The sequence below is a fragment of the Capricornis sumatraensis genome, chromosome 1 (genome assembly GCF_032405125.1).
Source record: "Capricornis sumatraensis isolate serow.1 chromosome 1, serow.2, whole genome shotgun sequence".
In the NCBI taxonomy this organism is placed as follows: domain Eukaryota; kingdom Metazoa; phylum Chordata; class Mammalia; order Artiodactyla; family Bovidae; genus Capricornis; species Capricornis sumatraensis.
The window spans coordinates 78,159,264-78,179,759 of record NC_091069.1 but is presented as its reverse complement, the minus strand read 5'-3'; the positions used below and the strand labels follow the sequence as shown (position 1 = coordinate 78,179,759).

Genomic DNA, 20,496 nt, shown 5'->3' with positions numbered 1-20,496 from the left:
CCATGGGGTCGCAAAGAGTCGGACACGACTGAGCTACTTCACTTTCTTTCACCTACAGTGTAAGAGGATTCCCTGCTCTCACACCCTCTCCAGCATTTATGTATAAAATAGATCACTAAGGAGAACTACTTTATAGCGCAGGGAAACTTGAAACTCTGTGGTGACCTAAATGGGAAGGAAATCCAAAAAAAGAGGGGATGTATGTATACAGCTTCCCAGGTGGCTCAGACTGTAAAGACTCTGCCTGCAATGCAGGAGACTCAGGTTCGATCCCTGGGTTGGGAAGATCCCCTGGAGAAGGGAATGGCCACCCACTCCAGTATTCTTGCCTGGGAAATCCCATGGACAGAGGAGCCTGGCAGGCTACAGTCCATGGGTTTGCAAAGAGTTGGACACGACTGAGCAACTAACACACACGTATATGTATGGCTACTTCACTTTGCTGTACTACATTGCAAGCAGGACATTGTAAAGCAACTATGCTCCAACAATTAAAAAATAAATAAATAAAAGGTCAGCAGATAAAAGACAACCCCAGACTGCAGCTCTTCTAACTTGAGAGCAGAAAAGTCTTTTTAATTACTCTGTTTCTGATGTTGATAATAAAGAAGATTAGGTAGTGATGGCATTAATTAGAGTGTTATCAGTGATGAAAGACAATAAATAGCACACCATTTCATCTTATTAGCTAATCCTTGTTAATTTCCCCAACTTTGATCAATACAGACATTGGCCAGACTTCTGAGTTACAGTGTGGGGCAGCGGGGGAGAGAGAGTTCCCTTACTTCTGAAATAGGAGATCCTTTTCAGAGTTGAGGTGAGAAGTAAGCGGGGGTGTGGAAGGCACAAGGAGGGTTGGAAATAGCTGTCATAAGAAGTGAGGACGAACAGGACAGGAGGAAGTGCTGGCCACTGGCACATCTTATGTTCTGTGTGAGCTTTCCAGATGTCCTTTCCCTTTCTAGAATTTCAGCAGTGACCTGAAAGAAACAGGGCCTGTCCAGAATCCTTTTTGCCATTAGGGAACATGGAAACAAAAAGAAGAGAAATAAAGCAGAGCAGCAGGAGTCTCGAATGCTCTCAGCAGAGGAGTGATGCGCTTTTGGAGAGTGGAGCAGTGGTTGCCAGGAAGCAGAGCGCCTGCTTTGGATGGGACTCTGATGAGGCCATGTCTGGTTTTAAGTAACTCTATTAATTATTGATCTGTCTAGGGACTCTAAATGAAGACACCATCATCTCATAAATATTGATGACTTAGAGGCAGCCCAGACACCCAGATGTGGCTGCCAGGGCTGTGGGTCCCTGAATGACCCCGGGAGAAGGCAAGGTTGGGGAACAGTGTGTTCAGCTCTGTTTTGGCAGGAAGCACCCCAAGCCTGCTCAAGTAAAGGATGGGGAGAATGAGGCTGCCTCAAGTGAGGATTCCTGGTCACTGGAGCCCAGCGGGACATGAGAGGAACAGGCTACACAGAGATGAGAGGGTAGAGGCAATTCAGAACTTAGGGCCCCAACAAAGGTTTACAGATACTCCTGTCCTACCCTCTGTTACCATGACTTGGCCTTTTCCCTCTTGCTCCTTTTCTCCTCCTGCTGCGCTTTTCTCCCTCTCTCAATTTATTTTTTCACAGTAAAACTGAGCAGAAGATACAGAGATTTCCTGTATATAGCCTGCCCCCACATATACCCAGCCTCTCCCACCGTCAACATCCCCCACCAGAGAGATGCATTTGTTAAACAGTTGCTGAGCTTACACTGACATATCACAATCACCCAATATCCATAATTTACATTAATTTCACTCTTGGTGTTGGACACTCTGTGGGTTTTGACAGATGTTTAATGACAGGTATCTGCCCTTACAGTATCATACAGAGTAGTTTCACTGCCCCCCAATCCCCTGTGTTTTCTTCTCGCTTTTTATCGTTTTTCAGCCTCAAGTCTTTTTGTCCCTGCAGGCCCCTTATCCTGTGGAGAGGGCGATGGCCAGAAGAGGCTGGGAGGGTCCTAGGCAGGGGCCCCTCTTACCTGGGTCTAAGTCTGGTTCCACTCCTTTGATTGCTAAGAAAAAGAAATCATAAATTCCTGACCTGCCTGGGGGGCTCAGAGCAAGTCCCCAGGGAGCTGGAGTTAAACCCAGGCAGCTGGCTCCTGTACTGCCTCTGGTCTGTGATCCACACCCTCTCCTATCTATGGAGACTCCTTCAGGTCTTCACCTTTGTTGAATCAGGCTGGCTTGGCCTCCTGGGCTGGAGCCCCCATCCCCTGGTCATGGTGGGATACAAGCCACTTGACCTGCTGGTCTGTGGCTTCAGCTTTGTTGCCCATCCCACTCCTGAGGATAAAACGCTTAGGTGTTTTCAATGAAATGGGTTTTTCTCAAGCTTGCATCTATAGTGAAGAATCCATGAGATGGTCCTGGTCACTCTCCCTTCAGCCTGAAGTTGCCTGAGCCACATGGGTTCAAGGGTGGTGGATGTACTCTTCCAGAGACTGTCCCTCTGTCAGCCAGGGAGAGAGAGCATCACTACCTCCTTTTACTGGCGGGGATGGAGAACAGTGCGCACAGAGGGGTAAGACCAGTGACCCGTGGGAACCCACCACCACCCTCGAGGCTGCCTCCTCCCTCCCGCAGCCCACAAGGGCCAGACGCTTGGAGAGTGCTCACAGGCTGTGTTTGAGAAACAGCTCCTTTATCAGGGTAGAAAGACACCAGCACTAGGCAGGATATTTCATTGCTGTCTTTTTTTTTTTTTTTTTGGTCACCTAGCAGGGTCCTAGCTTCTCAACCAGGGATTGAACCTGTGCCTTTGGCAGTGAAAGTGCAGAGTCCTAACCACTGGACCACCAGGGGACTTCCTTCTGTCCTTTATCTTATGATTTAAGTGCTGGCACGGTTGCGCTGTACCTCTATAGACTCACTGAGGGTCTGTCTGAGCACCTCAGCCACTATTAGCCTGTGCAAAAATTAGCTTCAGATGTTCAAATACTAGCGTCACTGAGGCACTTGAACTCTTTGTTCTTTTCATTTTAAGCCTGCTGCTTCCTTAACCCGACCTTCACCTGCACAGTGAGTGCCTCTAGGGTCCTCTCACATGTGCTTTATTTCTCCGTTGACTTGTGGAGTCAGTTTCCCCAAAGGTAAAGACTCCCAATACCTTATGATTTTTGTTTCCTTCTCTAAAGAAGATGTGGGGTTCTCACCTGCCGCGGCCACCGCCCCCCCCCCCCCCCGCTCCCCACTTCTCTTCTGCCTGTTAGCTCACATGTCTCCAGCACAGCTGCCTTGACATCACCCAGCATCTGGGTCAGTTTAACAGAGAGCCAGACCTCTTTACACAATTTAGTCTGCCCTGCAGCACCTGCAGCAGCCCTGGCTTTCCTGTTCTCCTCTGGGGTGAGCCCCCTCCTCCTGCCTGTCCACCCTGACTGCAGCTCTGTGCCAAGGTAGGGAATGAGGTACAGTTGGAAAAGGTCTGGTCTGGAGAGTCCTGAAGAGTCTCCTTCCTGGTTTCTTGACTCTCTCTGAGATCCTATCCTAATAGCAGCTGTGAGCCAAGGCTGCTTTTGTGGACTAAGGGGGAGAGAGTCACTCCCGTTCCTGCAGGTAATAAAGAACAGGCCATCTATTTGGGGGAAAACCCCCTAGGCAGAGAGCTGGAAGCAGTGAAGATCCCAGATTAGGAGTCTAGGGAACTGATCTGTGCTGGTTCTGCCACTGCTTGGGCTGGGTAGTTGCAGGGAGGCCCCCTGGTTAGGCGACCCTGGGCTTCCTTTTAACTCCAACTGCATACCCACCTTCTGAGAATTATAATGAAAGTAATGAAAAGTGGCCATAGGAGCCACAAAGATAGGAGGAAGGGAAGGTTTTCTCGCTCCCTTCCCTTCCCTTCCTTTCTTTCTTCCTTCCATTAAAAAAAAGTGGATATTAAAAAAATAAAACACTAAAGTTAAGAAAAAGGATTTTTATTCTCAACACTTTTGAAAATATCAGCCCTTTACTATTATTTTTTAACAAACAGTTTCCTTGTCATAGGGTTTCCCTGGTGGCTCAGCTGGTAAAGAATCCGCCTGCAATGCGGGAGACCTGGGTTCAATCCCTGGGTTGGGAAGATCCCCTGGAGAAGGGAAATGCTACCCACTCCAGTATTCTGGCCTGGAGCATTCCATGGACTGTATAGCCCATGGGGTCACAAAGAGTTGGACACAACTGGGCAACTTTCACTTTTCCTTGTCATATCTTCAACTTTTATTTGTATTTTTAGAATTTAAAAAAAAAACACAAATAATACACAAATAATTCTCACTATGAAAGATTCTAGCAAGACTTAAGTATATGTATAAAAATGTTACAGTCTGTTATATTCTCTTACCTTGTCTGTTTCCAGCCCTAACCTCTACTAACAATTTGCTGGCTCCTTTTGAGCCCTTTTGTGTACATCTGCTACTCCCATTCTTGTCTCCTGCCCAGGACTCTGCATCAAGCACTCTCCCACCCCGCCAGCCTCCATGACACAAGCACACAACTTCCTGCTCACAGTTGTGTGTGTTTTGCCCCTGAGCGTGGTGTGGCTGGCTGTAACCTGCTATGCTATCAAACCACTGCTCTGGCTCACCTACAAGGGCCAGATGACCCTCATGTAAAGAGATTTCTGGAGGACACTTAGGCCTTCCCGGCTCCCTTTGTCACTTTCTCTCACAAGGTCTTCTGCCTGCTTTGGGAGGATTCCCAACAGCGTAACCCACCCCACTGCAACACCAGCTTTAATCTCAGCTATGGAAAGGGTGGAAACATGGAAACGAGAATGAAGGTCAGCGTGCCCCAGCCCCCGTCTGTCCTGAGGACAGCACCGCCTGTAGCGCAGAGTAGGAGCTCAGCAAATGTGTGATGAGACACTGGGCAGAAGCAGAATAATGATCTTCCTTTTTGAAGAGCCCCAGCAGTGCAGCTCATCCCGGTGAAGCGGTTGAAACATGAACAAATATGAAGCAGCCTAGAATGGGAATCCTCAGGGGACTGGCGTCTGGGTGCTCACCAGTCTGGATGAGGGAGAGAAGGGGGTGATTCAACTGGTTTGTCTGCCTTGCATTATTATAAATGAGCTTCACGTTTCTTTGCTTCTAGCACTTACTTTCTCTTCCTGACCTGCGGCCTCCAGATGTTACTTCCAGCTTCCAGGAACCGCACTGTGGCTGCTTAAATTATGTCAAGTTCTCTTCTCTCAGCCAGCTTTGCCCTCGTGTTTCCAGACTTTTCAAAGCTCTTTCAAAGTCTCTTTTTCATGTGGTTCATGTTAACTGACACGTCACTGGGGTTTTTTTTTAACCTTACATATTAAGACAACTACACAGTTCTCCCAAATAAATAACAGAATTTTTTTAATGAAAAATGAAGTCCCCAAATATCTTTCTTGTTTTGCTGACCAGTCAACCTGACCGAATTTGTTTCATTAGGATGGACAGGTTGGTGTTACACACCAGAGGGCGCCAGCGGCTAAATCACATAGATAAACTAGCCGTGCAACGAAATTCTGTTTCTTCATTTGGTTGCTTCATGCTTGTCTATTCTGTCACCCCAAGAAGAGACGGAAGAGAACTTGTATGCGATGGGATGGGTGAACAGGTGCAGATGAGCCGAGCTGAGTATCAGAGGGTAGCTTTGCCAAGGGCAGTGGGACAGAGAATTCAGAGTGCTGTTGCCTGGAGTCTGGCATGGGTCTGAGGATTTTTGAGCATTTTTAGTAATAACTCAATTAATGCAGGCAGCACCATGGGCAGGCTGTGGTGGAGCTTTCTGTTTGTTTATATTGCCTGAGAAAGCTCCCCTCCCATCAGCACACGTGCTTCCCCACCCCCATATTCCTGCCTTTGGCTCTGTGGGCATCTTCAGCCGCATAATTCACTTGAGCTCTTCAAGCCTGGGTTGGATGCAGGAGAGTAGGATCAGGGCTGTCCCTCCTCCAGGTCAGTGGTCAGGTAGTGCAGAACCCTGAGGTCTGGTCATCCTGCCTGATTTTATTCCAGAAAGTGTGTGTGTGTATGTATGTGTGTTAAAACAGACTTTAGCTTTTGGAGTAGTTTTAGGTTCAGAGCAAACTTGAGGAGCAAGTACAAAGATTTCTGGCATACCCTCCTACCCTCGCCCACAGACAGCCTTCCTCACTATCAGTATCCACACCAGAGTGATACGTTTGTTAAATCAATGAACTTGCATTGACGCATCATTATCCCTCCGTTTACATTAGGGATCGCTCTTTGTACTAGACATCCTGTGGGTTTGGACAAATGTACAACATGGTGTATCCATCCTTATAGTATTTATACACAGTAGTTTCACTGCCCTGAAAATCCTCTGTGCTTTGGCTATTTACTCTTCCCTGCCTCCCCTGCAGCCACTGACAGTCCCTGATCCTTTTACGACTCCACAGTTGTGCCTTTCTGTCATGGAGGAGGACGTCATGTAGTAAGAGCTATATGCAATGTATAGTTTTTTTTTTCAGCTTGGCTTCTTTCACTTAGTAATATGCAATTAAGGTTCTTTTATGTCTTTTCGTGGTTTAATAGCTAATGTATTTTTCGTACTGACAAATATTCAGTTATATGCGTATACCGCAGTTTAGCTGTTCAGCTACTGAAGGACATCTTAGTTGCTCTGAAGTTTTCATAATTATGAATAAAGTTGTTGTACACATCCATGTGCTGGTTTTTGTGTAGACCTACATTTTCAACTCATTTGAGTAAGTACCAGGAGTGTGATTTTAATGTCTTATTGGAGAATTGTTCCCTTGTTGTGCCCTTTGATATCTCTGATAACTCTCCTTGCTCGGAGTCTACTCTGTTAGAAATTAATGTAGCTATTCCTGCGTTCTTTTAATTAACATTAGCATGACGTATCTGTCTCCATACATTAATTTTAATCTATATGTATCTTACATATTTAAAGTGTGTTTATTCTAGATAATATGTACTAGGTTTTCTTTTTTGATCCACCCTGACAATCTCTGTCTTCTACTCAATGTATTTAGACCATTGACATTTAACGTGGTTTTCAATATATTTGGATTAATAACCATCTTTTTTGTTACTGTTTTCCATTTGATGCCCTTGCCCTTTTTTTCTATTTTTGTCTTTCACATTTTTCCACCTTTCGTGGTTTTAATTGAACAATTTATAAGATTCCATTTTTTCTCTTGGCATATCCATTCTTCTGTTGTTTTTTAAAACTAATTTTCCTGGTTGCCCTAGAGTTTGCAATATACGCTTACAACTAATCCAAGTCCACTTTCAAATAATGCTCTAATACTTCACAGATAGTGCAAGGATTGCATGTGTGCTAAGTTGCTTTAGTCATGTCCGACTCTTTGCAACCCCATGGACTGTACCCCGCCAGGTTCCTCTGTTCATGGGGTTCTCCAGGTAAGAACAGTGGAGTGGGTTGCCATTTCCTCCTTCAGGGGATCTACCTGACCCAGGGATCGAAGCAGCATCTCTTATGTCTCCTGCACTGGCAGGCAGGTTCCTTACTGCTAGTGCCACCTGGGAAGCCCCAGGTGCAAGTATTAATACCTTATGATAATAAAGTAATTCTTATTCATCTGTCCTACTCCTCATATCATTGTTGTCATTCATTTCACTTATACATAAGCATATATTTTCTATACATATCATATATATAAGCATAATAATTGAAAACCTCGTTGCTATTGTTGTCTTAAAAAATTATCTGTTAGATCAAGTAAGAATTTAAAAAATAAAAGTTTGTATTTTACCATCACTTATTCCTTCTCTGATGCTCTTCCTTTCTTTATGTAGATCTGAGTTTCTGATGACTGAAGGAAGGAAAATGACTGATAGCATTTTCCTTCTTTCTGAAGAGCTTCTTTTAACACTTCTTGCAAGGCAGGTCTATTGGCAATAAAGTTCCTCAATTTTTGTTTGTCTGAGGAAGTCTTTATTTCTCCTTCACTTTTGAAGGATAATTTCACAGGGTACAGAATTCTGCATCTTCTCCCCCTGTCAATACAGTAAGTCCCCTACGTATGAACCTTGAGGTTGCTAACTTTAAAAAATGTGAAGGTGTGTACACATGACCAGTCATGTAAGTTAGTCACATGCCTGGTATGTATTGTCACGTGTGTGCTTCCTCTCTAAGTGTGGTGCTTTTGTGTACTGTATAGAGTACAGTATACAGTAACTTTATGTCAAGCCCAGGATGTCTAGGAGCAAGGGTGAAGGCAATGTTGATGTGACTGTCACTGCTAAGAACCACCAGCTATTGTACTTCACTATTATACTTTTCAAGGTACTATAGCGCTACGAGAGTACAAGGTACTGCACGATAAGATTAAAAACGTTTTCTTTATTTTTATATTTGTTTTTTATAAGCAAATATTATACATCTATTACAGTACAGTGTTACATAGCCAGTTGTGCTAGTTGAGTACCTAGGCTAACTTTATTGGACTTAATTGGATTTATGAACATGCTTTTGGAACAGAGCTAGTTTATGTGAAGGGGATTTATTGTACTTTAAATATTTCACACTACTCTCGTCTTGCTTATGTGGCTCCTGAGAAGTCAGATGTAATGCTTGTCTTTGCTTCCCTTTGGGTAAGGTGTTATTTCCTTCTGACTTCTTTCAAGATTATTTTTCTTTATGTTTGATTTTCTGCAGCTTGTATATGATATGCCTAGATGTAGCTTGATCCTGGTTTTGTTCTTTTTCATTTATCCTGTTCTTTCTTGTTATTTGTTGGTGTTCTCTAAGCTTCCTGGGTCTGTAGTTTGGTATCTGAATTTATTTTGAGGGCATTCTCAGTCATTTTTACTTCAAATATTTTTCTGTTCATTTTTCCCTTTTTTTTCCTCCTGCTAGTATTCCCATACACATGTTACACCTTTTGCAACTGTTCTGTATTTCTCAGATATTCTATATATTTTTTCCAGTATTTCTCCTTTTGTTTTTCTGTTTTAAAAATTTCTATTGACACACACCCTTAGCATATTAATCATAGTTGTTTTAAATTCCTGGCCTAGTTATTCCAGCAACTCTGCCATGTCTGAATCTGGTTCTGCTTCTTGCCCTGTCTCTTCAAACTGGTTTTTTAACTTTTAAGATGCCTCATATTTGTGTGTATGAGAGAGGGATAGTCACACGTGACATGTCAAGTAACAGGACCAGCAGTAATAGGCCTTTAGTAACATGGTGCTAAGGTGTTGGGGGAGCAGAAGCATTCTGTAGTCCTGAGATTGGATCTCAGTCTTTCTGTGAACCTGTTTCTCTGAGCTATGAGCTGTATACATGCTTCTCAGGGTTTCCCCCACCTTATATAGGACAAGATAGCTAACACAGGTCGGAGTTGGGCATTTTCCTTCCCCTAGGTTGCTTAGGATCTGATAAAGCTACAGTAGTTTAATCTCTGATGAAATAGCTTCTTCTAAGAGCCAGCATTGTTAAGAACAGGGAGCTCTGCCGTATTTCAAAATTCCTTCCCTGTCTCCCTGTGATCAGCATGTGGGATTTCTTTCTCCAATATTCCCTGTGAGAACATGGTCAAACAACTAGAGGTAAAAGTCACAAAACTTGGGGGGACCCTATGACGGGGTCAGCCTAGAGTCTCTGACAGATCGTCCACTCTGGGACCCCAGCGGCTCACCATTTAGTGCAGGCTTCCCTGCCCTCTGCTGCTTTTCCTCTGGGTTGCTGCTTGGGAGTTTCTGTTCCACCAAGTTAAGATTCATATCTGTCTCTCCCACAGGGCAGCAGTTTGCCCTGTGATGTTACTCCGCTGTTAAATCTTAAGAAGACTTGTTGATTTTCCAGTTTGTTCAGCTTTTTACTCATTAGGACAGAGTAACAACTTCCAAGCTCCTCACATACTGGACTGGAGACCAAAACAGTTAATGTTTTCACCTTGGGTGTCCTGCACCAAGGTCAGCTTAAGTGATCCAGATGAAGCAAAAGACAAAATTCAAGCATGGTCTTTGTTCCTTCGAATCCAGATTTTGGATTTGAAGGGGACCTTGGAGGTCACCTTACTCAGGCTCCTCATTTTTAGAGATGAGTTTCTTTAGAGGCTGTCTGCTGTGAGTGTGCTTCTCTTGGGAACATTCCCACATTACGGCGGAGTAATATAGTGCACTGTATACAGGGGACCCATTTAGGTTCAGCATCCAAATGAACTTTCTTCAGAGAAACCAATTAAATTCTATAGTCAGTGTTCTGCTCCCTGAAAGGAAATTTCATTGTGATTTTTATTCATCCATAACCTGATTATCTTCATGAGGTGGTTGATTTTAGATCTGTGTGAGGGGATGATGGGTGATTTTTTTATTTTTCTTTTTTTGTCTTCCTGCATTTTCCAAATTCTAACAAATGAACGTGTGTTCCTTTTACAATCAGAGCACAATAAGGTAACATTTTAGGCCATGACCCTTTGGAAGCCTCTCCTCCGTGTCTCCTTACAGTCTGCAAGATGAATGTTCACCGGCGCTGTGAGACCAACGTGGCTCCCAACTGTGGCGTGGATGCCAGGGGTATCGCTAAAGTGTTGGCTGACCTGGGTGTTACTCCAGACAAGATCACCAATAGTGGCCAGAGGAGGAAAAAGGTAAGTGGATCTTGGGTGATATGTCTGGAGCTCCATATGAGCCAGCATCTCTGTGCTGACTTCCTGAGAGTCCCTTGGAGTATAGTTCTGAGACTGCTGGGCTGAGACGCTGGACTTGAAACAACATGTACTTAAAGAAAACAAAGAAGAAAGAGTCATGCAGGGAACGCAGAAGTCTCGTTCGTCGATTCCAGAGGTGAGGAAAAGCCAAGCAAGTCTCAAGTGTTGTGTTTCCTAGGGCTACATCATCACCTTCGAGGTGAGGATTCTGGAATTCCCTCCAGAAAATATTCAATTCTAGACAGGGAAGTAGCCTTATCTGCCTCCAAACCTGGCATGAGAGCAATGTCCACATTTGAACTTTGCCTCTGGTATCACTATAATGAGGATAAATGGATGAAGAGCTAGAGACACATTCCTTTCTAGGGAGCAAGCCAAGAAGATTTGTGATAGTGCTGGCACTTGGCTACCCGAGGAATATTGTTAATGTCCCACGACATGAAACATCTGGGCCTGTCTTTGGTGACCAAAGCCCTGTCTCTATCTGTATGACATTCCGAATGTCAGTAGGAAAAGATCCATTTGCTATAATGTTATGTTGGTGAATCAGGCCCCACAGATGTAAACAGAGCTAAAGATATCTCTAGCATTTTGTTTGAAGACTCGTCCTAGCCTTGGCTCCTAGCCTAAAAAATGTAAGAGGGCTCTGAAAGAGTAAGTTAATGAAAAAATGGGAACCATGTTAACTGGGCAAGAAATCCTGGTAGGTTGGTATGGGCAAGTGGCTCTCATTGCCCAGTGTGTGTGTGTGTATATATATATATATATTTTTTTTTTTTTTTTAACTAAAAAACAAGCCTGACTCTGGTTGCCTCGACAGTATTAGCTCCTAAATGTTGTCCCTAAATTTTCCCTTGAAATACTTTCTGAAGGACTTTGTGTTTCCCTTCTTGTTCTAGAAGCTGCCCATACCTTTTCCCTGCTGCCTCTCAGAGGAGGCTTTTCCCTTGAATGGGAAGGTTTGGGTTGTTTCCATCTTTTTAAGCATTTTCTTCTTTACTTTTTCAATAAACGAAGCTATTTTGTAAGGTTTAGAGTAAAAAACACCCTCTCCTCCTGACTAACGTGAGATTTGGTGCTTCTGGTGGCCCTTCTCAGCTCTTGACAGTCCCACTGGTGGAAGCAGGACTTCAGTTATTGACCCAGGACATCGAAGCTACAAGCAGAATGTCAGCACCCCTAATGCTGAGGCCCCACCCAGAAGGCAGGTTAGACAAACACCCTGTGATGGCAGTGCTGAACATACGCATGCACGGCCCCACAGAGAGTCCTGTTCAGCAGACATGAGTTTGTTCCTTGCCTGAAGTAAGCTGGCTTTAGAAAAGGCAGAGGAACCAGAGATCAAATTGCCAACATCCGCTGGATCATGGAAAAAGCAAAGAGAGTTCCAGAAAAACATCTATTTCTTCTTGATTGACTATGCCAAAACCTTTGACTGTGTGGATCACAATAAACTGTGGGAAATTCTGAAAGAGATGGGAATACCAGACCACCTGACCTGCCTCTTGAGAAACCTGTATGCAGGTCAGGAAGCAACAGTTAGAACTGGATGTGGAACAACAGACTGGTTCCAAATACAAAAAGGAGTATGTCAAGGCTGTATATTGTCACCCTGCTTATTTAAGTTATATGCAGAGTACATCATAAGAAATGCTGGGCTGGAGGAAGCACAAGCTGGAATCAAGATTGCCAGGAGAAATATCAATAACCTCAGATATGCAGATGATACCACCCTTATGGCAGAAAGCAAAGAAGAACTAAAGAGCCTCTTGATGAAAGTGAAAGAGGAGAGTGAAAAAGTTGGCTTAAGCTCAACATTCAGAAAACTAGGATCATGGCATCCAGTCCCATCACTTCATCGGAAATAGATGGGGAAACTGTGGAAACAGTGGCAGACTTTATTTTGGGGGGCTCCAAAATCACTGCAGATGGTGATTGCAGCAATGAAATTAAAAGACGCTTACTCCTTGGAAGGAAAGTTATGACCAACCTAGACAGCATATTAAAAAGCAGAGAAATTACTTTGTCAACAAAGGTTTGTCTAGTCAAGGCTATGGTTTTTCCAGTAGTCATGTATGGATGTGAGAGTTGGACTATAAAGAAAGCTGAGCGCTGAAGAATGGATGCCTTTGAACTGTGCTGTTGGAGAAGACTCATGAGAGTCCCTTGGACAGCAAGGAGATCCAACCAGTCCATCCTAAAGGAGATCAGTCCTGGGTGTTCATTGGAAGGACTGATGTTGAAGCTGAAACTCCAATACTCTGGCCACCTGATGCGAAGAGCTGACTCATGTGAAAAGACCCTGATGCTGGGAAAGATTGCAGGCAGGAGAAGAAGGGGACGATAGAGGATGAGATGGTTGGATGGCATCATTGACTCAATGGACATGAGTTTGGGTGGACTCCAGGAGTTGGTGATGGACAGGGAGGCCTGGCGTGCTACAGTTCACGGGGTAGCAAGGAGTTGGACACGACTGAGCAACTGAACTGAGAAGTAAACTGAGTTGGAATCTTTATTGTCATGGAACATTTCAGAGAAAACTCAATACCTGCCCCCTCCCCTGTATTTATATGGCCTGTAATGAGAGTAACCAGGCATTGTCTGTCTGTCTTGGATTTGGGAGATCCTGCTGCTAAGAAGCCAACATGGAGAACATAAGGAAGGAGCAGAGTCAGAGACTAAGAGACTTCAGTCCTGACAGTTTTATTGCTGTGTTGCTTCTGATGCAAAAGCTGGAAAAAGTCAAGCAAACCAAGTAGTACCTTGAGTTAGTACGAGAGGATGGGAGACCAGTGCCCTTGGCCAGAAGCTGAGGGAGCTTCTATGTGGGAGCATCAGGCTTTCTGGAGCCTGAGTTACCTTCATAGTGTCCTTTGCAAGCAGCCGATCATCCAGGAATGACGTGTGTGCACAGTGAGTAGATCAAGAGTAAAGGGGAACAGAAGTGCTTGTGATCTCTTGAGTGCAAACTTCTGCCCTTAATCGGAACTTAGTATGAATATACCAGCCTCTATGCTGAGAAATAGACTTCATGGAGGACATCCTGCTAGAAATTTCCTGATTGCCGACAAATATCGATACATCTGAAGATGCTGATTGAGCTTCTGTTATGTGTATCACTCTGTGCAATCCCCAGGGGCAATACAAATACTAGATAGGCTCTTAGCCTTCAGAGAACCTACAGGCTACCTGAGTAGAGATCCCAAATTAAATAAAGCTGGACAAGGTAGGGAATAAATACCAAGCAGCTGTCAAGCTTGCTCTGGATGAGATAACTGTCATTGCTTGGGTAGGCAAGAGAAGTTTCATGAAAGGGATAAGGTTGAGCTTTGCTTGGAAAGGTCAGTTGTATTTGCATAGAATAAAAATTAAACAAGCTGACATCACTTGTTTTCTTTCCTTTAACTGACAACCTTGAGTCTCTGCTTTTGGATGATCAATTCAGCAAGAGCTACTGTGCACCAGGGACTGCTACAGCCCCTGGCGTCGTATCTTGATGCTTTTGACTTTAGGGAAACTCCCCATCTCCTTTCTGACTCTTTTCTCCCCTCGTTCTCTCCCTCTCTCTAGCTCATTGCTGGTGCTGAGTCCCCGCAGCCTGCTTCTGGAAGCTCACCGTCTGAGGAAGATCGATCCAAGTCTGCCCCCACCTCTCCCTGTGACCAAGGTGAGACCCTCAGATTTGCTTCTTTACCTCTGAGCTCCGTCCTTGGAAGGGCCAAGGAGTCCAAGGCTTGAGAGTGTGGCACTGAATGGCTCTTCCATCCTGACATCACTCCCAGGCAGGGTAAAAGTGAGAGAGATGAGGAGCTGTGGTTCTTTTCTTTCACCTATCTTCCAGCTTCCACGTGCAGGAGAGGCAGAGAGCACAGCCCTTCTCTCACCACACTGCCAAGCTCTGCTCCCAGCCCCCTCAGCACCACTCAGTTGAGTTGAATCTGACTTCCTTCCTCCCTGAACTTCACCATCATACCCAAAAGTTGCGATCAGGGCAGGAGTCTGGAGATGGGTGGGTGGGGATAGTAAGGTGAAGCTGGCAAAGCCTGCGAGAAGCCAGCTCCGCACCTGACTCCCGTCTAGTGCTCAGCTCAGGATGTCTCCTTCTCCATCAAAATATGCTGGAAGTTATCAAAGGTTTCTGAATTCTGCAAGTATCCAAGGATGCCAAGACTGAGGAGGGATATATACACTTTAGAACTTCCCCTCTGGTAACCAGAACCAGATCTCACTGGCAAGGGATGTTTGCATCTGCGGAACAGGGATAATTATTAACAAGTCAGAACAATAGTGCCTTGATGTTCTATAGCCCCTTTTGTCTTCCTTATCCTCATTCTACACTCAAGCCAACTCTCTGTCTATGCTCCCTTACTGTCCCCAGGTTACAGGGTGAGAAGTGTAAGGCAGAGAGTTAAAAAGTTTTGCCCAAAGGTCAGGAACTAAGTCAGTAGTAAGGGCAAGTCGTCACCCCTTATGGCCTAGGGACCCCATTCTCAGAAACCTTGCCATAGAACCCTCTGTGGAGGTCATCACTGCAACCCAGCCCTTCTTCCCTAGAAGTAAATAAAACAACTGCAGGGGGTATGCCAGTCCTGAAGTCACAAAACAATTGATCTGAGTCCCTCTTCATGCTTCTCTGATTAACTTTCTGCACCTTTATACTCTGCTTCCTTTCAAAAGAGGCTTGAGCCCTTCGTAAATAATCCAGTGGTTCCCCGGAGCCTCCAAACAAGCAGATGCTGTCCCTGTTCAATGTGGGCATTTTCAGGTTTTGCTTTTTTAAGACTGAGAGCTCCTTTGAGAGCTTCAAGGGGACAGAGTCATATGATAAAGAAACCCCAGGCAAGCATGAGGCAACTAGGTTTGTAGGCCTGGTTCCTGCCCAGCCTGCTGTCCAGCCTCGGCAGGACACCATGCCCCTCAGGACCTCTCTTTGTCCCCCGTCCGTGAAGGTACAGTATTTCCCAGCCGTATTGTGAGGACAGATAGATGTGAAAACCTTCTTAGCAAGACAGTGCATTATTGCCACACTGAAATAAGGCACAATTCCTCTTCTCTCTGTTGTAAGAACACATAGAAAGATACTTTCTTCAAGTTTTAATATCTCCAGCATCCAAGTTCTGTTTTCCAAAATTCACTTAATAACTTGCTTGCAAGTTATGAGTAGAAGCTCTATGCTGAGAGCAAAAGTTATACTTAGTTAAGAGTAAGTGATAGAAAACTGCGGTGCTGGCACGGGCATGTCTGTAGACTTGGAAGCTGTCCTCACCTCTCCCCTGCACTCTGGCCCAGCACATCTCAGAGAAGTCAAGCCTGCAGACCATGGAGCCTTCACAGGCCTCCGTCCTTCTGTAAAGGAGCCGAAGCTGTCTTTATGTCAAGTGGCAGCTAATCACTCCTGCTTGATTCTGATTCCCAAAGGTTAATAGTTTGTGTTTCCCTCCTGTGATCCCAGTTATTCACAAGCATCTTTTAAAATTGGATTACGCTCGAGATGTCCACTTCTACACAAAGGAGCCTATGTCTTGGTGAATGTATAGCTAACAACAGTTTTCTCAAATAGAAAAGGTCAAAGGGTCACCCAGCGTTATCATCCCCAGGTTAATTCAGGTCACATACTCTGCAGCAGCACAAGGCTGTGTCATAGTTATGAAACTGCTGAGGAATTCCTGCCCCATCTGAGATAAATTTGCAACATGTCACTCTTGGGACATAATTCTTTTGTTAACGATAAGCCCACTGCTCATTTGGTTAAATAACCTTATGGAAGATGGGTATTTAGAATAAACCCAGCAATAAAGCCAAGTAAAGTCCCTTAGAAGGTAAAGGCTTCTTAGTCCCAGTTACTGAAATAATTACCTCACCAATAATTATTGTGACAGTGGTTTTCCATTAGTCATTGTTTTAATTTTCAAAGGAAACTTGAAGGATCCCTATTGCCTTTGGGAGGCCAGGATTCCTGCACTACACCTAGAACCATGCAACAGGCTACCAGCTGAAGGGGGCTTTCAGAGAGGTGGCCCCATCCCAGAACAAAAGGCAGATCTGAAGGAGAGAATTGGCGGGGACCGTGTTGTTCTCTTTGTGTTCCTAGGCCTTGCTGTGCATTAATTAGGTGCCAGTGAAAGTGTGCAGAGCAAATGAAGGAACGTACAGGAATGCGTCGCTGCGTCTGTTGCTGTGAAGAACCAGAGGGAGGGTTGAGAGTCATGGTGCAGGGGGAACATTTTGAATATCAGATCCTGACAGGAAGGGCTTGTGAGGTGCGCACTAATGCAATATCTTGTCACCCTTGGTCCTAGAAATAAAAGAACTTGAAAACAACATCCGGAAGGCCTTGTCATTTGACAATCGAGGGGAGGAGCACAGGGCGGCATCATCCACCGATGGTCAGCTGGCAAGCCTGGGTGAAAATGGTGAAGTCCGGCAAGGCCAGGCCAAGCGCTTGGGCCTGGATGAGTTCAACTTCATCAAGGTGTTGGGCAAAGGCAGCTTCGGCAAGGTCTGTGGCACGCAAGGGCAGAACTGCTGGTCTGATCCAAAATGTGGTGAACATTTCATCCTGGTCTGGTTATGTTTTCCTTCCTGGTTGAGTGAGAATGGCCTGAGGCCAAGGAGACAGGAACCAGGCTTGTGCTGCTCATGGGCTGCAGGACTACAGGACAGTCATTCCACCTCTCTGGGATTCAGTTGTTCTCATTTGTCAAACAGGAGCAGGAACCAAGTGAGAGAGCGGGCGAGAAAGCACTCTGAGCAGTTTAAATTGCTTTATGTGTGCTTGGCCTCCCATTGTCAATAATAGTCATGAGAGCTTTCTTCCTTTCAGAGATCCATCTGAAATTCTGTTTTCTTAATTCATTACAAAAATTTTGGAAATTGATTCTAGCATCTCTGCCCTGAGTGAACGTGAGGCTCAAAGGAAATCTTAGAGTGTATTACTTTGTAAATTGAGTGTTATTTTAAGTGGCTTTTCTGGCACTGACTAAGTGTCTTTTTCATCCTGCGCCTGTGGCGAGAGAATGAGCACAGGCACCTCAGGTCTTTGATCAGGGGCCGCTTCCCCCGGAGCCCTCCTCCTCTCCTGCTCCCCTGAGCCCAACACAGTGATCTGGGGCATGGGTGCAGAGTGTGCCCATTAAAGCCTTCATGGTGACCAGCCAGCATTCTGAAGGTGGGATGAGATGGACAAAATAACCCCAGTTTATTTTAGAAGATGGAAGAGCAGGGAACCTAGGAAACTGGTGAACATGTCAGCTCAGACCCCTGCTTATTCCCTGCTTATCACAAAGCCATGCCTGGGATCAATGGGCGTCACCTTTCTAGGACCTCCTAGAGTAAGGTGGCCATGCTCTGGAGCCAGGTGCCTGGCTCTGGGAACTCCCAGGGATCTCATGCCTTTATGCATCGTGGACTTTTGCAGGCTAAGCTATAGACCTGCTCCACTTCTCTCCAAAGGTAGTGGCTTTCTGGAGCCCCCAGAGGATGACACCTGGTTCCCAGCCATCTTACCTGCCACAGTTCATCCTGAGACTATGGGTGGCATTGACTTAATAGCAAAAGTCACTGGTGGGATTGACTCTAATAGCAAAGGCTGAAGCAATCAAATTCTTCAGAGACTGGTTATGTACGAAGCAGACCCCAGTCCTCTGATGGCATAACTCTGGAATGTAAGCAGGACCTGGTTTAATTCTGAGCAAGATTCAAGAGGAAAGAAGCAGGTTCAGAGGCTCCAGGTTTCCACAGGATGTAAGCAGGATGTGAACCTTGATGACTTGGGAGCATTTGGGTTGCTTCTTCAGAAAAGTTGCTGCCAAAGTTTGAGCCAGTTTTAAAACTTTATATTGTATGTGGGTGACAAACATCTTCAAGGTAACATCCTGAATGCCCTCATTAAGCTTCTGAGTTACTGCTCTTTAGCTCTGATGACTGAAATACTGTATTTACGAGTTATTTAATGGGAGAAAATCTTGTCACATCTGTAGGGAAATGAGTGCAAAAATATCAAATGATAGGAAAACTTTAAGAAAATAGAGCTATTAATTCACTCTCTGGAGAAGGAATCACATTCCAGCTTTAAAGCTGTAGAAGAAATCATAAAGGTAAACAAGGACAGATTCAACTACAAAAAATAGAGGACCTTGTTCAATAGAAAAAATAGCAGAAAATCATATGGCAGGCTTAGAAAAATCTTTGCAGAAATTAAAGTGGTAGTAACTTTATATACCAAGCTCATAAGGATTCCTAAAGAATATAGTGGTATAAAACAGTAGATAACTGGACAGAGGACAATAATTCGCACAAAAAGAAATAGAAAACAAAGATTTTTAGTTTCATTACAAGTTAAAACAGCATTGAGGGAACATTTCACACTCATTACATAAGCAAAGCTTTTTATGTGAAAGTACCAACATTAGTGAATGTACATGAAACTAAAGCACTTCTACATTACTAGTGGCAGATTATATAGTATATCCTTTTTGAAAGTCAGAAAATGTACACATTTAACTCTATAATTCACTTTGAAGGCTATGATCTCAAAGAAAGAAAAGTTGTATGTATAAACCACCTGAAGCAATTTATTCATATAATACTTAATAATTGGATGAAACTAGTTTGAAGTACATGGTTAAATAAACTGTTATACTTGAACTATCAGCAACCATGATATGATGGAGACTATATAGAAAAATGCTTATGAAATAATGTTCAATTAAAAAATCGATGCTATACTTGTTACTCATTGCAAGCATGACAAATTATATGAACATATGAAATAATTATTAATATGTTCATATAATTTGTTTAACAAATGTGCATTGAACTTTTCTTTGCCTGGACACAGTGCTAGAGATTAAGAGCAAATAAATTATAGTAGCTGTATCGGGATGGATAGTCTTTACATTTTAAATACTACAATACTATTTAAAATTAAAGATAAAATGAGTTAGTTTTTAAAGCACTTGGTATTGACTTGGGTTTCTTTTCATTTCCTATATATATAGACTTATGGGGTGGTTTTGGGTAATTACAGGTCATGCTGGCGGAGCTCAAAGGCAAAGATGAAGTCTATGCCGTGAAGGTCCTAAAGAAGGATGTCATCCTTCAGGATGATGATGTGGACTGCACGATGACAGAGAAGCGGATTTTGGCTCTGGCTCGAAAACATCCGTACCTAACCCAGCTCTATTGCTGCTTCCAGACCAAGGTATGCTTAAGAGGAAGCTGGTGGATGCCATCTGAGGGTTGTGCTGGAGGATGCTATAGTATTTTGACTGTCAGATAAAATTGTAAAAATCAATCACAGATCCCCTACATTCTTTTATCAGAGACCTTGTAAAATGGAATGGATTTTACCCTTGAAAAGATCAGGGAGTCTTTGAACAGCATTCTCTTTTTTAAGAGTAAGGGATTTTCCACTCAAGGCTGTACTTGTGAAGGAATGAGAGAGTTATAGAAGTCTTTATGAATGTAGCTGGACAAAGGAAGTCAAATGAATAACCCTGGTGTTTGCTCCTTGGAGAAATCAGCAGGCATGGTCTATCCTTGCTCTGCTCCTAACTTTTTGTCTCTTGGCAAATCACTTAAATTTGTTGTTGCCCTCAGATCAAATGAAAATAGAATAAAGGCCACCTGAACTATGTCTACTCTGTGTACCATTGTATGAGGTAAAGGGTGTGAACAAGTACTAAAAATGCCATATGGGGATTTCTCTGGGGGTCCAGTGGTTAGGACTTGGCTCTTTCACCACCATGGCCAGGGGTTCAATCCCTGGTCAGGGAATTAAGATCCTGCAAGCCATGTGGCATGGTCAAAAAAAAAAAAAAAAATCCAT

General features: G+C 44.1%; 1 protein-coding gene across 1 annotated transcript in view; it reads left to right on the top strand.

Moving 5' to 3' along the window:
* PRKCE (protein kinase C epsilon) overlaps positions 1-20,496 on the top strand; it is a 539,658-nt gene that overhangs the window by 349,157 nt on the left and 170,005 nt on the right. Inside the window, exons 7-10 of the mRNA XM_068986689.1 lie at positions 10,465-10,607; positions 14,238-14,334; positions 16,967-17,166; positions 19,696-19,869. Coding sequence (XP_068842790.1) covers positions 10,465-10,607; positions 14,238-14,334; positions 16,967-17,166; positions 19,696-19,869 — 614 coding nt within the window. The remainder of the gene's footprint in view (positions 1-10,464; positions 10,608-14,237; positions 14,335-16,966; positions 17,167-19,695; positions 19,870-20,496) is intronic.